The sequence below is a fragment of the Saimiri boliviensis genome, chromosome 17 (genome assembly GCF_048565385.1).
Source record: "Saimiri boliviensis isolate mSaiBol1 chromosome 17, mSaiBol1.pri, whole genome shotgun sequence".
NCBI lineage: Eukaryota > Metazoa > Chordata > Mammalia > Primates > Cebidae > Saimiri > Saimiri boliviensis.
The window spans coordinates 69,692,029-69,711,259 of NC_133465.1; the positions used below are offsets into that span (position 1 = coordinate 69,692,029).

At 55.4% G+C, this 19,231-nt stretch overlaps 1 protein-coding gene across 5 annotated transcripts in view; it reads left to right on the forward strand.

Annotated features, from left to right (window-relative positions):
• CARD14 (caspase recruitment domain family member 14) overlaps positions 1-19,231 on the forward strand; it is a 41,802-nt gene that overhangs the window by 21,810 nt on the left and 761 nt on the right. For 2 of the 5 annotated variants that reach the window (XM_074389034.1, XM_074389035.1), the window contains exons 7-21: positions 1,386-1,505; positions 2,361-2,486; positions 2,905-3,054; positions 3,656-3,772; positions 5,115-5,257; positions 5,461-5,555; positions 7,456-7,519; positions 7,722-7,944; positions 11,336-11,462; positions 11,765-12,005; positions 13,109-13,172; positions 13,862-13,976; positions 14,892-15,062; positions 15,417-15,538; positions 17,143-17,258. In XM_074389034.1, the coding sequence (XP_074245135.1) occupies positions 1,386-1,505; positions 2,361-2,486; positions 2,905-3,054; positions 3,656-3,772; positions 5,115-5,257; positions 5,461-5,555; positions 7,456-7,519; positions 7,722-7,944; positions 11,336-11,462; positions 11,765-12,005; positions 13,109-13,172; positions 13,862-13,976; positions 14,892-15,062; positions 15,417-15,538; positions 17,143-17,258 (1,994 nt within the window). Of the gene's footprint in view, positions 1-1,385; positions 1,506-2,360; positions 2,487-2,904; positions 3,055-3,655; positions 3,773-5,114; positions 5,258-5,460; positions 5,556-7,455; positions 7,520-7,721; positions 7,945-11,335; positions 11,463-11,764; positions 12,006-13,108; positions 13,173-13,861; positions 13,987-14,891; positions 15,063-15,416; positions 15,539-17,142; positions 17,259-19,231 lie in introns of those variants that run through there. The other 3 variants (XM_039476188.2, XM_074389036.1, XM_074389037.1) reach the window with 3 other exon arrangements.

The window sequence follows — 19,231 nt, forward strand, 5'->3', positions numbered from 1 at the left end:
TCAATTAAGGGGAGGCTAAGGATGGGAGGTGAAATTTAGTGACTCATCTCACCCACTTTCTTTTTACTGCCTGCCTTCCTGCTGTTCCCCAGATCCCAAAATGTTGGCAGAATGAATTAAAAGCTAGAACTGGGCATGGTGGCTCAGGCCTGTAATCCCAGCACTTTGGGAGGCCAAGATAGGTGGATCGCTTAAGCTCAGGAGTTCAAGAGCAGCCTGGGCAACATGGCGAGACCCCATCTCTACAAAAAGTAACCTGGCATGGTGGTACACACCTGTGGTCCCAGCTACTCAGGAGGCTGAGGTGGGAGGATCGTTTGACCCTGGTAATTTCAGGCTGCAGTGAGCTGAGATCACACTGCTGCCCTCCAGCCTGGGTGACAGAGGGAGACGCTGTCTCAAAAAAATAAAAATCAAAAGGCAGGTGTGGTGGCTCACGCCTGTAATCCCGGCACTGTGGGATGCCAAGGCAGGCAGATCATGAGGTCAGGAATTCAAGACCAGCCTGGCCAACGTTGCGAAACCCTGTCTCTACTAAAAATACAAAAAAGTAGCCAGGCGTGGTGGCGGCCTGCGCCTGTAATCCCAGCTACTAGGGAGGCTGAGGCAGGAGAATCGCTTGTACCTGGGAGGCGGAGGTTGCAGTGAGCCGAGATTGTGCCATTGCACTCCAGCCTGGGCAGCAAAAGCAAAACTCTGTCTCAAAAATAAATAAATAAATAAAAATCATAAAAATAAAAGTGCTGGCGGTGTATCCCAGTGCCCCACTCGGCAGGTCTACGGCTGCCCGTGTGTTCCGGAGTGGGCTGGGCCGATGGTAAACCACGGGATTCACGTTAAGCATCGGGGCAAGAAACCTTTCTGCCTGGAAGGAGGGTGCCCTCTGGCCTTCACGCGCACTGGAGGGCAGGGCTTCTGAGGCAGAGCAGTGAGTAGGTGACCAGGCTCGGCTTCTCCTCCTGGGCCCCTCAATAGATTAGTATTTATTGAGATATTCCTTCCACAAGCATTCACGGGGCCTGGATTGTGTCCCTGTTGTGAGCTCCTTCCTGGGAAGCGAGCGTCAGAGGGGAACGGCCTGACCTGTCTGTCGGTTTCTACCTCTCCGTGAAATGCCGCAGCCCTGCTGAAGGCGAAGGCTGAGCTGGTAAGGGGAAGAACTGTTGTCCTGAGAGCCGGCCTGTCCCCTCAGCCATGGATGTGCAGCTTTCCCAGGCATGACTGGCGACTTTTCTGTGGCTTTTCTCCTGCCCAACGTACAGCAGTAAGGCTGCATCCATCCACACACCTGGCCGTGAGGTTGCCGTCGTATTCTCGGGGTTCTGCTTGCCCAGGGCAGGCCTCTGGAGAAGCCAGCACCCCAAGCTGACCTCTGTCTGCCCCAGGCGGAGAAGGACATTCTGGAGCAGAGCCTGGACGAGGCGCGGGGGAGCCGCCAGGAGCTGGTGGAGCGCATCCACTCCCTGCGGGAGAGGGCCGTGGCCGCGGAGAGGCAGCGGGAGCAGGTGTGGTGCGGCCCCCTCCTCCCTTGCAAGCCTCCTGGCGCTTGTCCCAGGGGCAGGGGCAGGTCTGTGGGGAAGCCCGATTCCTTCATCCACACGCAGCTCACAGAATTTTGCTGAAGGAATCTGTCGGCCCGCTTACCTGTTCCTTTGTCAGCACCACACTGAGCTAAGACCGTGGTCAGGCAGACGAGGGGATTGCAGGGCCTGGGCCCCACGGGAGAGCCAGGGACTTAGGTGAGGAGGGAACGGGGAGGAGAGGAGATGGTGAAAAAGAAGAGCACAGGCAGGGGACATTGTTTTTTGGGGACATTAAGAAAGCAAAACACAACTGTGCATGCAACATACATGCATTGTTTTAATGAGGAAAGTCAAATATAATCAGCCTAAGCAACTTTCTAGATGCATCTGGAAATCTAGCACTTAGGAGACGAGCAAGGCCGGGCACGGTGGCCCATGCCTGTATCAGCACTTTGGGAGGCCGAGGCAGGCAGATCCCTTGAGGTCAGGAGTTCTAGAGCAGCCTGGCCAATATGGTGAATCCTTGTCTCTACCAAAAATACAAAAATTAGCCAGGCGTGGTATATGTGCCTGTAATCCCAGCTACTAGGGAGGCTGAGGCATGAGCATCACTTGAACCCAGGAAGCGGAGGTTGCAGTGAGCTGAGATAATGCCATTGTACTCCAACCTGGACCATGTTTCAGCAAGTCTCTGTTTCAAAAAAAAAAAGACAAGTGAGAATTCACCTATTTCATCCCAGGAACCACCTCCCTCCTGCCCCTGGGCTCCCCCACCCCCTCCTCAGCCCAGACCCTCAGAGCTGCTCAGCTCCACGGGCCACGTCTCCCTCTGTCCAGTACTGGGAAGAGAAGGAGCAGACCCTGCTGCAGTTCCAGAAGAGTAAGATGACCTGCCAGCTCTACAGGGAGAAGGTGAACGCGCTGCAGACCCAGGTGTCCGGGCTGCAAAAGGAACGTGACCAGGTACCTGAGAGGCCGGGCCCGCCCTGCCACCCCAAGCTTGCTTCCCCAGGTGAGGGCCGGCTCAGGGACAGTCTCTTGGCTCCCTGTCCTGATGGCAGCTGGTCTCAGATTTCAGGGTCTCTTTCCTCAGTCCACACGAAATTTCTTCACTCCCCCATGCCTGTTGTCCACACACTCTCTCTGTCGTCCTCCCTGCTCTTGTCACTGTCACATGATACTGAGAACGTGCACCCCAAATATTGGGTTTTATTAAAACTGCACACGTGAACATGAATTGAAATGAACTCTAAGTTTGCACAGCTCGGCCTAGGCCATTTAGCGCATGTCAGATGAGTGCAGGCTAGAAACGGCTCTCTCTAGCCAAGACTCCCTGGTGGGGATGGCGTGGCCTCCTCACCCCGGTCATCCTGGCCCACAGGCGTACTCTGCGAGGGACAGTGCTCAGAGGGAGATTTCCCAGAGCCTGGCGGAGAAGGACTCCCTCCGTCGGCAGGTGTGTGAGCTGACGGACCAGATCTGCGACCTGCGCACACAGCTCCGCCAGCTGCAGGCAGAGCCTCCGGGTGCGGTGAGTGCTCCTGGCTGACCCCAGCTGGAGGCCAGGCAGAGGCTGTGGGGACAACGGGAGAGAGCCAGGCCCCAGGAAGGCCCACCCCTCTTCCTCCCTCACCCTGCAGGGCGCACCCCCTTCCTCCCCAACCCTGCAGGGCCCACCCCTCTTCCTCCCTCACCCCTGCACGGCCATCATCCCACACCGACAGTAGAAAAACCCTCGCAGGGCAGGCAACAGCACGCAGGCCGTGCTCATTCTGAGTGTGGGGAGGCGGGTGGATTTTACTTTCTTCTCTGACTGGTCCTGCTTCCCTTCCTCCAATTTTCTGTGTGTGTGTGTGTGTGTGTGTTATGTATTATTCGTACAACCAGTAAATCACATATATTCTAAAAGAAACGAAATGCTGTGTGTCCAGCTGGTTTCTTTCGGTCCCGTTGATGGCACCTGCGATGCTGGCCCTGGGCTCGGAGGACAGGGATAGATTGTTTTCCCTGGAAGCTGATGAGAGGAAGCTGCTGGGGGGTGGGACAGGGGGTGCTGACCCGGCAGAAACCCCACGGGCCTGGAAGGGGAACCTCTCCTGAATTAACCAGCCTGTCTGGCCTGTCTTTGGCAGCTCAAGCAGGAAGCCAGGACCAGGGAGCCCTGTGCGAGGGAGAAGCAGCGGCTGGCGCGGAGGCACGCCGTCGGCCCCAGAGATGACAGCCAGAGCAGCCTCGCCAGCTCCTCGGAGGTAGGGCTGTCCTCACTGCCTTGACCCTCTGGGCCGGCACAAGGCCTCAGTCAGAATGAAAGTGGGCCTCCTTCCACCCTGTCCCCACAGGGAAGAGGTTGGTGCAATTAGGAGAGTTTTATTTTATTATTCTTATTTTATTTATTTATTTATTTATTTATTTATTTATTTATTTATTTAGAGACAGAGTCTTGGTCTGTCACCGGGTGCCAGGCTGGAGTACAGTGGCACGATCTTGGCTCACTGTAACCTCCACCTCCCTGCTTCAAATGATTCTCCTACCTCAGCCTCCAGAGTAGCTGGGACTACAGGCGCACACCACCACACCCAGCTAATTTTTGTATTTTAGTAGAGATGAGGTTTCACTGTGTTGGCCAGGATGGTCTTGATCTCTTGACCTCATGATCCACCTGCCTCGGCCTCCCAAAGTGCTGGGATTACAGGTGTGAGCCACTGTACCCAGCCTATTTTATTATTTATTTATTTATTTGTTTTTTGAGACAGGGTTTCGCTCTTGTTGCCCAGGCTGGAGTGCAATAGCGTGTTCTCAGCTCACCGCAAACTCTGCCTCCTGGGTTCAAGCGATTCTCCTGCCTCAGCCTCCAGCATACCTGGAATTACAGGCACCCGCCACCACACCCAGCTAATTTTGTGTTTTTAGTAGAGATGGGGTTTCTCCATGTTGGTCAGGCTGCTCTCGAACTCCCAAGGTGATCCACCCACCTTGGCCTCCCAAAGTGCTGGGATTATAGGCATAAGCCACCATGGCTGGCCCTTATTTTATGAGACAGAGTCTCCTCTGTCACCCAGGCTGGAGTGCAGTGGTACAATTTCAGCTCACTGTAACCTTCACCTCACAGGGTCAAGTGATTCTCCTGCCTCAGCCACCCAAGTAGCTGGAATAACAGGTGCCCACCACCACACCCAGCTACTTTTTATATTTTTATTAGAGACAGGGTTTCAACATGTTGACCAGGCTGGTCTTGAACTTATGACCTCAAATGATCTGCCGGCCTCAACCTCCCAAAGTACTAGGATTACAGGCTTGAGCCACTGCACCCAGCCCGACAGCCAAGCCACATCGATTTACATGTAAAATGGGATGGCAGTGCCAGCTTACAGATGTATCATGAGAACTAAGCCAAGCAGCTAATAGAGTGCCTGGTATACAGCAGGCGCTCAGTGCGTGTGACTCCCGTGTTTGTCCTTCCTTCCCCTCCTGCTGCCTCCCCTCCACTCAGTTCTCACTGTGGCTCACTCTCTCTACACCATGGGGGAACAAGGGAGGAGTCTCGGGGTGTCCTCCTGCGTGCGCCGCTGACCTCTGCCCTCCCTCCTCCAGTCTCAGCTCTGGTCGGACCTGAGCGCCACATCCAGCCGCGAGCTGGTGGACAGCTTCCGCTCTAGGAGCCCTGTGCCCCCCAGCCAGCAGTCCCTGTACAAGCGGTTGGCCGACGACTTCGGGGAAGAATCCTGGTCTTTCAGGTAGAGCATGTGGTACTGGAGTCCTTCCTGGCGACTCACCAGAGAAACCAGCCTAGACTTCAGGGCATCTGAGTATTACAGGCAGGAGCTCCTGCCCTCGAAGCCCTGAAGCTGGCAGCTGCTGGGCGGCCAGTGCTTGGGGTGTGGGGACTCAGAGGGAGCAGGTGATGCAGTTGGAGCCTGCGGCTTCTCATGTTTTGCAGCAGCTGCCTGGAGATTCCGGAAGTAGGCCTGGGAGCCCCGCCAGGAGCAAAGGCGGGTGACACAGACCTGGATTACGAGCTCCTAGATGGGGCAGGTAAGTGCGCCCAACCCTGAACGTCCACAGCAGTCCACCTCCCCCCGGCAGAGCAGGAAACTGACGAGACAGCCAGGGCTTCTCCCCAGGGAAAGGGCAGAGAGAAGCAGAGCTCAGCGTCTGCCCTGGGCCTTGACCTTGGCCTCAACCTTGCACTTTGGGAAAGTCCCGTCTGCCAGGGAGCATAAGCCAGAACCCGGCTGTGCTCTGTTTGCTGGCCTCCTTGTGTTTTTCCCTAGAGCCAGGGGAGTTGTGTTTGACCCACCCCCTGCTCAGCACCCAGCACCCTGCTCTGATCTGTGGAGACGCTTGGGCTTCCCAGTGGTTTCAGGAGGCAGCAGGCAGGGTTGCTTCGTGGTGCCCGGCTGAGGTGAGGCACAGAGTGGCATCTCCCCGAGGGGAGCACCTCTCCTCTCAGGTGCTGGTTCTGAGGCCTCGCGTTTCTCCAGAATGTGGCTCATTTGTTTGTGATTGAACCAGCCTTCTCTCTGTCCCAAGTCCATGGGCCCATCACAGGTGGGTACCTTAGCCTTTCCGCCTCAGCACAGCTGGCTCCAGCCATGAGCACTGCACACAGTAGGTGCTTTGCTCCCCATCTGGAATTCACCCCATGGCCACCAGTGCCCTGCACTGCCCACCCCGTGCTGCTCCTCTGCCTTCTGTGGGTCGTGTGATCAGAAACCTTCCCCTTTGGGGACTCATACACATTTTTGTTTATAACAGTGATAAATCGAGAGAGTCCACTCAAGGCATATCTAAATTAGATGTGAGATGAGAAGGGAGGGCTTATTCCTCTTTATTTTTCCTCTGTGAGCATTCTGCATGATGCCCTGGTTGCATATATTTTTAGCAGAATTGACCTCAGATACATCAGGAATACACACCTCGTTTCATTGGCTTTGAATGTGATCGCAATGGGATTCTGCCTATGAGCCAGGCCTAGAGAACTCTTTGGTTTCTGCTGGCTCTGGTTCTCCTGTGTGGGTCACAGAGTGAGACTTCCCGCCGTGGACGCTGGCAGGCTGCTCCCTGGCTCTCGGGGGCTCACAGGCTGCACAGTAAAATGCGAGAGCTTGGGAGATCCTGGGAGCCTTTAGTCCCAGGATTGACAACTCAGAGGCCTGCCCTCACCAGCTGGGAAGTAGAGTGGCCTGGGGTAAGCAGCAGGCAGCTGCTGGCCAGTGATTGCTGCCACCCAGAAATGCAGAGCAGTGCAGAAATGCAGGTCAGCACAGGCCCATGCAGACATGGAGACCAATGCAGTCATGCAGGCCCATGCAGAAATGCAGGCCCGTGCAGAAATGCAGGCCAGTGCAGAAATGCAGGCCAGTACAGAAATGCAGGCCCGTGCAGAAATGCAGGCCAGTACAGAAATGCAGGCCAGTGCAGAAATGCAGGCCAGTACAGAAATGCAGGCCCATGCAGACATGGAGCTCAATGCAGAAATGCAGGCCAGTATAGAAATGCAGGCCTGTACAGAAATGCAGGCCAGTGCAGAAATGCAGGCCAGTGCAGAAATGCAGGTCAGTGCAGAAATGCAGCCCCAGGGTTACAGCAGATATTTTTTTTCAAGTGAAGCCAGAAATCCAGATTCAAGGTGAAATCTCCCTATCTTTTAAATGTTGGCAACTCATCCAAATATCAGAAAATAGCATGTGGTGTTCAGACCCTCCCAGTTACAGCTCCCACTAGTTACAGTGATTTTGGGAAAATGGAATCGGGGTTCTAAGCATTGAGGAAGGGGTGGAGGAACAGAAAGCTCAGCCTCAGCAAAGAGGATGGAACAGGTGGCGGGGTTGGGATCTGAGGCTGAGGGAGAAGGGGCGAGGTCACAGCAGGTTACCCGAGGCCCTGTCAGCAGTGGGGTGACCAAGATCTGTAAGCTCTTGCTTCCTCCCAGATCTTCCCCAGCTGGACAGCAGCCTGCAGCCATTCTCCGCTGGAAGCCTGGATGTCTCGGAGAGGTAAGCAGTAGGTGGGAACCCTCCGAGGCTGGCTGGGAACCAGGGCCAGGGAGTGGCAGAGCAGAGGGTGATTGTTCTATCGCCACTGGGAGGCGGCAGCCTTTCCAAGCACGTGGGGCCATGCGGCGGGAGAATTCCAGAACCCTGGGGCTAGTAGGAAGCCGTGGGGAGATGGCCTAGCCGGCTCTCCTGCTCTGGGCAGCACACAAGCCGGTCATCTCCCGGCCTGCAGCAGCGTGCTCATGAGGCGGAGGCGGGCCCGTAGGATCCTGAGCCAGGTCACGGCGCTGGCGTTCCAGGGGGATGCATTACTGGAGCAGATCAGCGTCATCGGTGGGAACTCCACGGGCATCTTCATCCACCGGGTCACCCCGGGCTCGGCGGCGGACCAGATGGCTTTGCGTCCAGGCACCCAGATCGTGATGGTGAGCCATGCGAGGCCCCTCCTGCCTCCGCGTGGGGTCAACAGCAGCAGGTGGGGTGACTCAGGCAGGCTTCAGATGCCCAGGCGACACAGATCGACTCTGGGCTGGGCCCATGCTCTTTACTGGGCTGCTGTAAAGCATTCTGCTCATTTATAGATGAGAGTCACGCTGAGGGGAACCCACGCGTCACCCACGGTGGCTGCTGCCATGCAGTGCTTCTGACCAGGGGTCTTTGCATGGGGTCCCTTGACAGGGCTGTTCTGGGTGGTCACTTTGGGTGTGTGCAGTAAAAAACACATGACATAAAGTTCACTATTTTACCCATTGGGGCATTTCTTTCATTTTTTTTCCTGTTTTGTTTTGTTTTTTGTTTTATGGTTTTTTTTTTTTTTGGTTGTTTTTGTTCCTTTGTTTGCTTGTTTTTCAAACAGGATCTCACTCTGTCACCCAGGCTGGAGAGCAGCGGTTTGATCACGGCTCACTGCAGCCTCGACCTCTCCAGGCTCAGCTGATCCTCCCACCTCAGCCTCTTAAGTAGCTGGGACCAGAACACAGGCATGCGCTACCATGCCCAGCTAATTTGGGGGCATTTTCTAAAACTCTTTTTTGTTGTTATAAAATGCACAAAACTGCTGAGAAGATAAATGGGCACAAATGTACAACCTGGCTAGGTGCGGTGGCTCATGCCTGTAACCCTAGCACTTTGGGAGGCCAAGGTAGGCAAATCACTTGAGGTCAGGAGTTCAAGACCAGCCTGGACAACATGGCAAAACCCTGTCTCTACTAAAATACAAAAATTAGCCAGGTGTGGTGGTGGGCACCTGTAATCCCAGCTACTTGGGAGGCTGAGGCAGAAGAATCACTTGAGCCCAGGAAGTAGAGGTTGCAGTGAGCCTAAATCACACCACTGCACTCCAGCCTGGGTGACAGAGTGAGCCTCCTTCTCAAAAGGAAAAAAAAAAAAAAAAGTACAACCTAACTAATTATTAGTGATACATGGGCAGAGAGGGTGACTTTGATATTGCCTAAAAGCAGATTAAACTTTAAGCCAAAAAATAATAATAATAATACTTTGCTGGATGAGGTGGCTCATGCCTGTGATCCCAGCTCTTTGGGAGGCAGAGGTGGGCAGATCATGAAGTCAGGAGTTCGAGACTAGCCTGACCAACATGGTGAAGCCCTGTCTCTACTAAAAATACAAAAGTTAGCTGGGCGTGGTGGCACATGCCTGTAATCCCACCTACTCAGGAGGCTGAGGCAGGAGAATTGCTTGAACCCAGAGGCTGTAGTGAGCTGAGGCCACTGCACTGCAGCCTGGGTGACAGAGCAAGACTCTGTCTCAAAAAAAAAAAAAAAAAAAAAAAAAGAAAAGAAAATGCTTCTGGGCACGGTGGTGCACGCCTGCAGTCATAGCTACTCATATGGCTGAGCCCAGGAGATGGAGGCTGCAGTGAGCTATGATTGCACCACTGCACTCGAGCCTGGGCAGCAGAGCAAGACCCTGCCTCAAAAAAAAGAAAGAAAAGGAAAGAAAAAGGGAAGCCTGGTGCTTTCTTAATATGAAAAACAGTTTAAACCAAGAAATGTGCAAGATGGGCTCCACCTTATCCCAGAGGCTCACCCTGTGGCCCCCAGGAGGGCACTGGGGATGGGGGGTCTGGGGTGGGAAGGTGAGCACAGAGGAGGGGAGAGGATGGGGCTGAACCCCTTGTCTCCTCTGGGGCTGACGGGAGACAGTGACAGGAGTGTTCCACGCACCCCTCGCTGCCTGCTTGGAACAGGCTGTCCAAATGCCGAGCTCCCCCGGGGCTCAAACAGTGGCACACGGAGCTCCTAATGCAAGTGTCCTCCTGTGCTCTCCCCTCCACTCAACCCAGAAAGCCCTTCTTTACAGTTCTCTCTCTCTCTCTTTTTTTTTTTTTTTTTTTTTTTTTTTTTTTTTTTGAGACAGCGTCTCACTCTTTTGCCCAGGCTGGAGTGCAGTGGCACAATCTGAGCTCACTGCAACCTCCACCTCCTGGTTTCAGGCGATTCTCCTGCCTCAGTCTCCCAAGTAGCTGGGATTACAGGTGTGCACCACCAAGCCGGGCTAATTTTTGTAGTTTTAGTAGAGACGGGGTTTCACCACGTTGGCCAGGCTGGTCTCAAACTCCTGACCTCAAGTGATCTACCAGCCTCAGCCTCCTAAAGTGCTGGGATTACAGATGTCAGCCACCATGCCTGGCCCTTCTTTGCATTTCTAACCATCCTCGTAAGCAGCAGTCCCCAAACTTTTTGGCACCAGGGACCAGCTTCATGGAAAACAACTTTTCCACAGACCGGGGACGGCGAGACTGTTTGGGGATAGTTCAAGCCGTTCAATTGATTGTGCACTTTATTTCTATTATGATTACACTGTAATATACAATGAAATGATTATATACGGCATCATAATTCAGAAGCAGCGGGAGCCCTGAGCTTGTTTTCCTGCAGATGGTCTCCTCTGGAGGTGACGGGAGGCAGTGACAGATCATCAGGCGTTAGATTCTCATAAGGAACACACAACCTGGGTCCCTCATGCGCTGTTCACAGTAGGGTCCGGGCTCCTGTGGGAATCTAATGCTGTGCTGATCAGACAGGAGGCGGAGCTGACGTGGCAATGCTCACTCGCTCACCCCTCCCCTCCTGCTGTGTGGCTGGGGTCCTAACAGACCATGGGCCGGTACTAGTCTGTGGTCCAGCGATTGGGCACCCCTGCTCTAAGGTTTCCCAGTTACCAGCTATGTGGTAGTTCAAGCAACGGAGCACATTTAGGATGCTCAGGGAGATAGTCCCAGTATCCTAAGGGGACCAATTCAGTTTTAACGGCGTTAAAACACATCTTAATTTTTTACCGTAAAAAAATATCTACTCTTCCAAGCTTAGAACAATGTTGAGAAGAAATGAAGTGGACGGCAGAAGTCCCGCAGGGTGGACCTTCGCGGTGGGGCAGGCTGTGGGTGGGAGAGCCATGGCATTGAGGGGTGAAGGCCAGGGACGCCACTCAGCAGCCTGTAGGGCCCACGACAGCCTGCAGCAACACAGTGTGACCCCAAGGCTGAGAAACCCCTATCTAGAATGCTCTTGCATGCTCTAGAACTGGGGTCCTTTCTTTGTTTTCTTTCAAGAGAGGAAAATGCTTATCACCGAGAAACCCCGACCTCAGCAGCGGAAGGGTGGGGGAAGGGCTGGCGGTTGACTCTCTGGCCAGGAATGTGTGTAGCGTGCGTCAGGAGAGGCTGGAAGACCCCGCAGAGCCTCTGTGGGGCAGCTGCATGTTAGTCAGGCGTGCAGGCGCCCCGAGTGCCCTCTGTGTCCCGGCTGGATTCAGAGTCCTGCGGGAAAGAGACTGACCTTCTCAACTTGCCCTCAGGTTGAACACGAAGCCTCAGAGCCCTTGTTCAAGGCAGTCCTGGAGGACACAACCCTGGAGCAGGCCGTGGGGCTTCTCGGGAGGGTGGACGGCTTCTGCTGCCTGTCTGTGAAGGTCAACATGGACGGTACACACGCCACCCCTCTCCAGTGCACAGCTGCCTGGCCGGTCTCCGTGACCCTTGGGTCCCTGGCTTCTCTGCATGCCCAGCACCCAGGGGCCAGGAGAGGATCAGCCAGGCTGTGCCCCAGGTCCCCGGGAGGCCCCCAAGCCGGCTGGAAACCTCCCACTCACTGACTCCAGCGCCAGAGTGGCGTCTGAGGCTGGGGCAGGGTCCTTCCTTCTTTGTGACTTTCCTGTTCTGCAACCTTCCCCGAGGCGGGGGCTTGCATCCGCAGCTCATCTGTGGCTCCTGTTCCCTCTCATCAGGTTATAAGAGGCTGCTCCAGGACCTGGAGGCCAAAGTGGTGACCTCAGGGGATTCATTCTACATCCGGGTCAACCTGGCCATGGAGGGGAGGGCCAAGGGGGAGCTGCAGGTGCATTGCAATGAGGTCCTGCACGTCACCGACACCATGTTCCAGGGCCACTGCTGCTGGCACGCCCACCGCCTGAACCCCTACACCATGAAGGATGCCGCGGGCCACGGCACCATCCCCAGCTACTCCCGGTGAGCAGCTTCCCAGAGCCTGGCGTGGCCCCAGAGAAGCCCATGGGGAACGGGGCCCAGCCTGTCTCAGCTTCCTCCTCCTGCCCGGGAATAGAGGGTGGTCGTGGTGAGATCCCCCCTACGGAGGGGAGCCTGCCGAGATCACTGCTGAAGATGGCGTTTTTGTGTGTGATGGATGCTTTATCTCTTGCAAATGAAATGTTCATGCTGGAACTTTCTAGAGCAGGGTTTGTCAGCTTTGGTACCATAAACGTTTGGGGCTGGATCCCTGCCCGTAGTGGGGCCTTCCTACACAGGATGCCGGGCGCGCTCCCACGCCCCATTTGTGACAACTAGAAATGTCTCCCTATGTTGCCGAGGGTCCCCTGGTCCTCCTAGGACTGTCAGTCTTAGCACTGAAAGCCCCACATGCGGGGAGCCCCTCAGTCCTGGGCAAGCAGCAGGGACAGCTGGTCACCCTCCCTGGGGAGTGACATTGCGTCCTGCCCTGCTCCATTGAAAACCATTGCTCTAGATCGGCCTACAGGAGGCTCCGAGGTTCAAGTGTGCAGAATGCTCAGTGCATCCCCAACCCTTATTGCAAACTCAAGTGCCTTCGGAATCAGAGCCAGGTCCTGGGAGAGGGCTGGCACCTGCATTTCTAACAGCTTTCTTGGTGACTCCAAGCTGCAGGCCACGGACCCACTGTAAATAGTGAGGTTCCGGAGCAGGGCCCTGCACACTGGCTGCTCACCAGCATCCCCTGCGTCCCATCCCAGGATGAGTAAATCAGCATCTCCAGGGGCGGGCTCAGGGCCCGGAGTCTTTGGAAAGCTCTGGAGACTGTGATGGCTGCCAGGGTGGAGCACTCCTGCCTGGAGCAACGGGGTGTCTGGAGCTCTAGGTGGAGCGCGTCCCCTCCCACCTAGCCATCTTCCCCACTCCCCCTTGCCCTGCTGTCCCCTGCCCAGCTCTCCCCTGCCTGGCTCCCCACTGCCCGGCTCCCCACTGCCCAGCTCTCTCCTGCTCAGCTCCCCACTGCCCCGCTTCCCCAACCCCGCTCTCCCCTGCCTGGCTCTCCTGGCGAGAGGCAGCTGGCACAGGACCTCTCCTGGTCTGCGCAGGGCTCAGCAGCAGCTCATAGCCCTCATCCAGGACATGACTCAGCAGTGCACAGTCACCCGCAAGGTGAGGCTCCGGGGAGGGTCCTGGCCCCCTGGGATGAGCTGGCAGAGGGAAACAGTGCTGGCAGGGAGGCGGAGTGTGGGAGTGTGGGGTGCTAATTGGAGGAGGATGACTCCGCCTGTCTCTCCTCTGGGCCCCTGCAAACCAGGACAGGGTCTGCGGCCCCAGCCAGCCTGCAGGCTCTTGCACGGGTGTAGCACATCTCGTGGTGCTCTCAGAGCAGCCGTGTTTCTGCATAACTCCCCGGGCACCCCAGTGACAGTCATCTTCCCTGAATTCCTCCTCCTCTGCACCAGGAGCCTTTGTGTTCTCCAGACACGGGACACTTGGCAGGTTGCTAAGCACCCGCCTGTCCGTGCGGTTGTTGCTAAGAACCACAGAACGGGGCTCGGCCAGTTCCCCAGGATGATGCGGGGCTGGGCACGGGGGAGACCTCTGTCCTTCCTCCTGCCTTGGCAGCCCACCCCTCACTGCAGGGCCCTGCTTTGCGACTGTCAACCTGCGGACTCCTGGCGTCCCCCCCCCCCACCCGCCACAGGCTCTGGGCATCCTGGCTGTTCAGTAGGCACAGTCTGATGGTGCAGAGACCACACTGGCTTTGCTGGTGGGGGCGGGGTGTCAGGATGGGGCTGCTGGGCCCATGTGGATGATTTTGGCAGCTCCTCCTCCTCCCTTCTCCGTCCCTCCTCCAGCCGTCTTCCGGGGGACCGCAGAAGCTGGTCCGCATCGTCAGTATGGACAAAGCCAAGGCCAGCCCTCTGTGTCTGTCCTTCGACAGGGGCAAGTCGGACTCCAGCAGGATGGAGGGTGAGGCCTGGTGAGCTGGCACAGGGGCCGCTGGCTCCAAGTGGGTTAGGGGCTTTGGGAGCTGCTGCTAGCTGGTCCGCTGGGGCAGGGGGAGGCCACTCATTTAGGACAGGATCTGCTCTTTAAGAATCATGGTTCACATCCACATGCATTTTTGGAGAGCAATTGAGCTACCTATCTTTAAAGTCCTGTAAGCCAGTGCTCCTACTTCTGTAATCTGTGGGAATAGAATAGTCCAAAAAAAAAAAAAAAAAAAAAAAAAAAAAACCAACCCAGTCCAGAAGCGTAATCCCAGCACTTTCGGAGGTCAAGGTGGGGGGATCGCTTGAGGTTGGGAGTTTGAGACCATCCTGGCCAACATGGTGAAACCCTGTCTCTACTAAAAATACAAAAATTAACTGGGTGTGGTGGTACACACCTGTAATTCCAGCTACTCAGGAGGCTGAGGTAGGAGAACCACTTGACCCCGGGAGGCAGAGGTTGCAGTGAGCTGAGATCACCCCACTGCACTCCAGGCTGGGTGACGGAGCGAGACTCCATCTCAAAAAAAAAAAGTTCAGGAGCGGAGTACAGGGCTCCGGACAGAGGGAAGGCTGAATCCTGTGCCCTGGGAGATGGCTGAGGAGAAGGGTGCTGCTCTCCCAGATTCTTTGGAGGGAAGAAAAGCCTGGTCCTGCCATCCTCCCTGAGGCCTAGAGGAAACCGGGATGCAGTTGCAGGCTGCAAAGCGGTGCCTGGAGAGCCACAGAGCTGTGTAACGCACGTGCGAAGGAGCCGCTCTGCTGGGGCTGTGGAACCGAGCCCTGTGACCTCTGAGCCTGTGACCTGGTACTCTAGGTGTTGGGGCTGCCGCAGTGAGCAAAGCAGGCCCAGGCTGCGGCAGCCTCCCCACCCTCTGGCTCCCCTCCTCCGCAGACTCCAGCACGCGCTTCTGGGCCGAGAGCTGCTTCACCTTGGTGCCCTACACGCTGGTGCGCCCGCATCAGCCTGCCGGGCCCCGGCCTGTGCTCTTCGTGCCCAGGGTGGTTGGGAAGATCCTGAGCGAGAAGCTGTGCCTCCTCCAAGGGTTTAAGAAGTGCCTGGCAGGTATGCTGTTACTGGAAACCCCTTCTCCCCTCCTCCCCTCCTCCAGTCCCTTCCTTCACACCTCCCTCCCTCCCTCCCTCCCTCCCTCCCTCCCTCCCTCCCTCCTCCTCTACCTTCATCTCCTTCCCTTCCCCACAGTGCACATTCCCACGCTCACTTGCTCTGTCCAGATAGTTCAGGATGGAGGTGCAGGGCACAGAGCGGGGGTGCAGAGCCAGGTGTGTAAAGTGGACGCCCTAGGAAGAGCTTCTCCCAGGGCTGGCGGGGCGCCTGGCGACAGGGGTGTTAACCATGGGACTCCCTCGGACCCCCACGCAGCTGGTGTATGAGGGCCCTGTCCGATGTCATCTGCAGAGTACTTGAGTCAGGAGGAATATGAGGCCTGGAGCCAGAGAGGGGACATTGTCCAGGAGGGAGAGGTGTCTGGGGGCCGCTGCTGGGTGACCCGCCATGCTGTGGAGTCCCTCATGGAAAAGGTGAGGGCAACCGGGGGTGGGTAGGGGAGCTGTCCTGGGGAGGGTTTTGGGAATGCAGAGGAGGGGGATGAGATAAAGGTACAGGGACTGACCTGAGACCTGGTGACCTTGTCACCGACCTCTGGGCCCCAACACCCCAGCAGGAGCCCAGACCTCATCTCAGCCAGTTTAAGATTGACGTGATCGTGGGTGAAGCCTCCCAGCTGCTTGAGCCTCAGTTTCCTCAGCTGGGGGTAGGGGAGTGCTTCATAGGTATTTGTTGGAGAATGAACAGATCCCAGATAACAACACGCTCCATGTTTGCCAGCACACGAGAACGCGTGAAAAGCAGTTCTCCGTGGCCCACAGCTTTGTCTGCACAGGTGTGGGAAGCAGGGCCTGGCATCTGGGTGTCTCCCTAGGGGCTGGCAGAGCTCCATGCCAAGTCCACCTCAGTCCCCAGAGCTCAGTTTCTAGATTTTCTCAGTGAAAAATCAAAGGGATGGACACTCTTCAGACTGCACAGCCTTATTTAGAAAGTGGCGAACTTGGCTGGACCCAGGGGCTCACACTTGTAACCCCAGCACTTTGTGAGGCCGAGGTGGGAGAATCATTTGAGCCCAGGAGTTTGAGACCAGCCTGAGCAACACAGTGAGACCCCCGTCTCTAAATAGAAAACATTTAACTAAAAAAAATTAAACGAGGGCCAGGTGTGGTGGCTCACACCTCTAATCCCAGCACTTTGGGAGGCTGAGGCGGGTGGATCCCTGAGGTCAGGAGTTCAAGACCAGCCTGGCCAAGATGGCGAAACCCCTATCTCTACTAAAAATACAAAAATTAGCTGGGTATCATGGCACAGGCCTGTAATCTCAGCTACTCAGGAGGCCGAGGCAGGAAAATTGCTTGAACCCAGAAAGCAGAGGTTGCAGTGAGCCAAGACTGCACTATTGCACTCCAGCTTTGGCAATAATAGCAAAACTCTGCCTCGTAAATAAAGAAGAAAGTGGCCAGGCATGGTGGCTCATGCCTGTAATCCCCATACTTTTTTTTTTTTTTTTTTTTGAGACGGAGTTTTGCTCTTGTTACCCAGGCTGGAGTGCAATGGCGCGATCTCGGCTCACCGCAACCTCCGCCTCCTGGGTTCAGGCAATTCTCCTGCCTCAGCCTCCTGAGTAGCTGGGATTACAGGCACACACTACCATGCCCAGCTAAGTTTTTGTATTTTTGGTAGAGACGGGGTTTCACCATGTTGACCGGGATGGTCTCGATCTCTTGACCTCGTGATCCACCCGCCTCGGCCTCCCAAAGTGCTGGGATTACAGGCTTGAGCCACCGCACCCAGCCAATCCCCATACTTTGGGAGGCCTAGGCAGGAAGATTGCTTGAGCCCAAGAGTGTGAGACCAGCCTGAGCAACATAATGAGACACCGTCTCTACAAAGAAATTAGAAACTAAAAAAATAAAAAGAGAAGAAAGTGGCAAGCTCTCTTCCCCCATCTCCTCTGCAAAATTCAGTACTGCCCAGCGCCTGCCCTCAGCCTGCCCAGAGGGCCCTTTAGACCTGAGCGCGTGCTTCCTCTGAGGCCCCTGATCTTGACTCACTTCTCCCTCTCCTTCCTGCAAAGAACATCCACGCCCTCCTGGACGTCCGGCTGGACAGTGTCCGTGCCCTGCACAGAATGGACATCTTCCCTATCGTCATCCACGTCTCTGTCAATGAGAAGATGGCAAAGAAGCTCAAGTAGGTGCACGCTGGGGGCTGGGCAGCGGGCTTTGAAGTGGCTCCTGGGCTCCCCAGAAGCCCACAGCAGGTGCCTCTGGAATGTGTTCTGCGGCTTTCAGGAAACTGAGGCACTGACGGGGCAGTTTCCACACAACTTTGGGACAGAGGCCCTGCTGATAGCTCATGACATTCCTCTGATTTTGGCCGGGCATGGTGGCTCATGTCTGTAATCGCAGCACTTTGGGAGGCCGAGGCAGGTGGATCACGAGGTCAGGAGATCGAGACCATCCTGGTCAACATGGTGAAACCCCGTCTCTACTAAAAATACAATAATTAGCTGGGCATGGTGGCACGTGCCTGTAATCCCAGCTACTCAGGAGGCTGAGGCAGGAAAATTGCCTGAACTCAGGAGGCGGAGGTTGCAGTGAGCCGAGGTCGCGCCATTGCACTCCAGCCTGGGTAACAAGAGCGAAACTCCGTCTCAAAAAAAAAAAAAAACTAGACTGGGTGTGGTGGCTCATGCCTGTAATCCCAGCGCTTTGGGAGGCTGAGGTGGACAGATCACTTGAGGTCAGGAGTTCGAGACCAGCCTGGCCAAAATGCAAAAACCTTGTCTCTACTAAAAATACAAAAGTTAGCAGGGCATGGTGGCATAAACCTGTAGTCGCAGCTACTTGGGAGGCTGAGGCAGGAGAACTGCTTGAACCCGGGAGGTGGAGGAGTTGCAATGAGCCAGAGATCACACCACTGCACTCCACCCTCGGTGACAGAGCAAGACTACATCTCAAACACAAATAAGCAAAAGAAAAACAAAATAAAAACTAGCTGTGCGTGGTGGTGGGCACTTGTAATCTCAGCTACTCAGGAAACTGAGGCAGGAGAATCTCTTCAACCCGGGAGGCGGAGGTTGCAGTGAGCCAAGATCAAGCCACTGTACTCAAGTCTGGGCAACAGCGAGAGACTGTCAAAAAAGAAAAAAAAACTACTGGGCCGGGCGCGGTGGCTCACGCCTGTAATCCCAGCACTTTGGGAGGCTGAGGCGGGTGGATCATGAGGTCAAGAGATCGAGACCATCCTAGTCAACATGGTGAAACCCCGTCTCTACTAAAAATACAAAACATTAGCTGGGCATGGCGGTGCGTGCCTGTAATCCCAGCTACTCAGGAGGCTGAGGCAGGAGAATTGCCTGAACCCAGGAGGCAGAGGTTGCGGTGAGCCGAGATCGCGCCATTGCACTCCAGCCTGGGTAACAAGAGCAAAACTCTGTCTCAAAAAAAATTTTAAAAACTACTCTGATTTCATGCTCACCAAACAAACTTGATTTCAAATCTGGCCTCTCAGAAATCTTTTTTTTTTTTTTGATACGGAGTTTCACTCTTGTTACCCAGGCTAGAGTGCAATGGTGTGATCTCGGCTCACCGCAACCTCCGCCCCCTGGGTTCAGGCAATTCTCCTGCCTCAGCCTCCTGAGTAGCTGGGATTACAGGCACGCGCCACCATGCCCAGCTAATTTTTTGGATTTTTAGTAGAGACGGGGTTTCACCTTGTTGACCAGGATGGTCTCGATCTCTTAACCTTGTGATCCACCCGCCTCAGTCTCCCAAAGTGCTGGGATCACAGGCTTGAGCCACCACACCCGGCTATCTCAGGAATCTTGATACCAGGGTGAGGGTACCTTTTGCAGTGGGCAAAAGTAGCCCAGTCACTGGCAAATGGCATTTTATCATTGAAATTTAAAGTTGTAAATTAAAACATTGGCACTCCCTCCCCAAGAGCAGCCTAGAGGACCACCGTGAGGCCAAACCCGGACCCGGCCTCAGCTCCACTGACACTCCGCACTTACTGGGGTACAGTCTAACCCTATTGGGCTAAGGACAAAAAAAAAAAAAGGCAAAAAAGAAAAATGACTTGGTTTACTGGGGACAGACCAAGATGTCTTGCTGCTGTGCCCTTTCCACTCCGGGACAGGAGCCAAGGCTGCGTTCCAGACG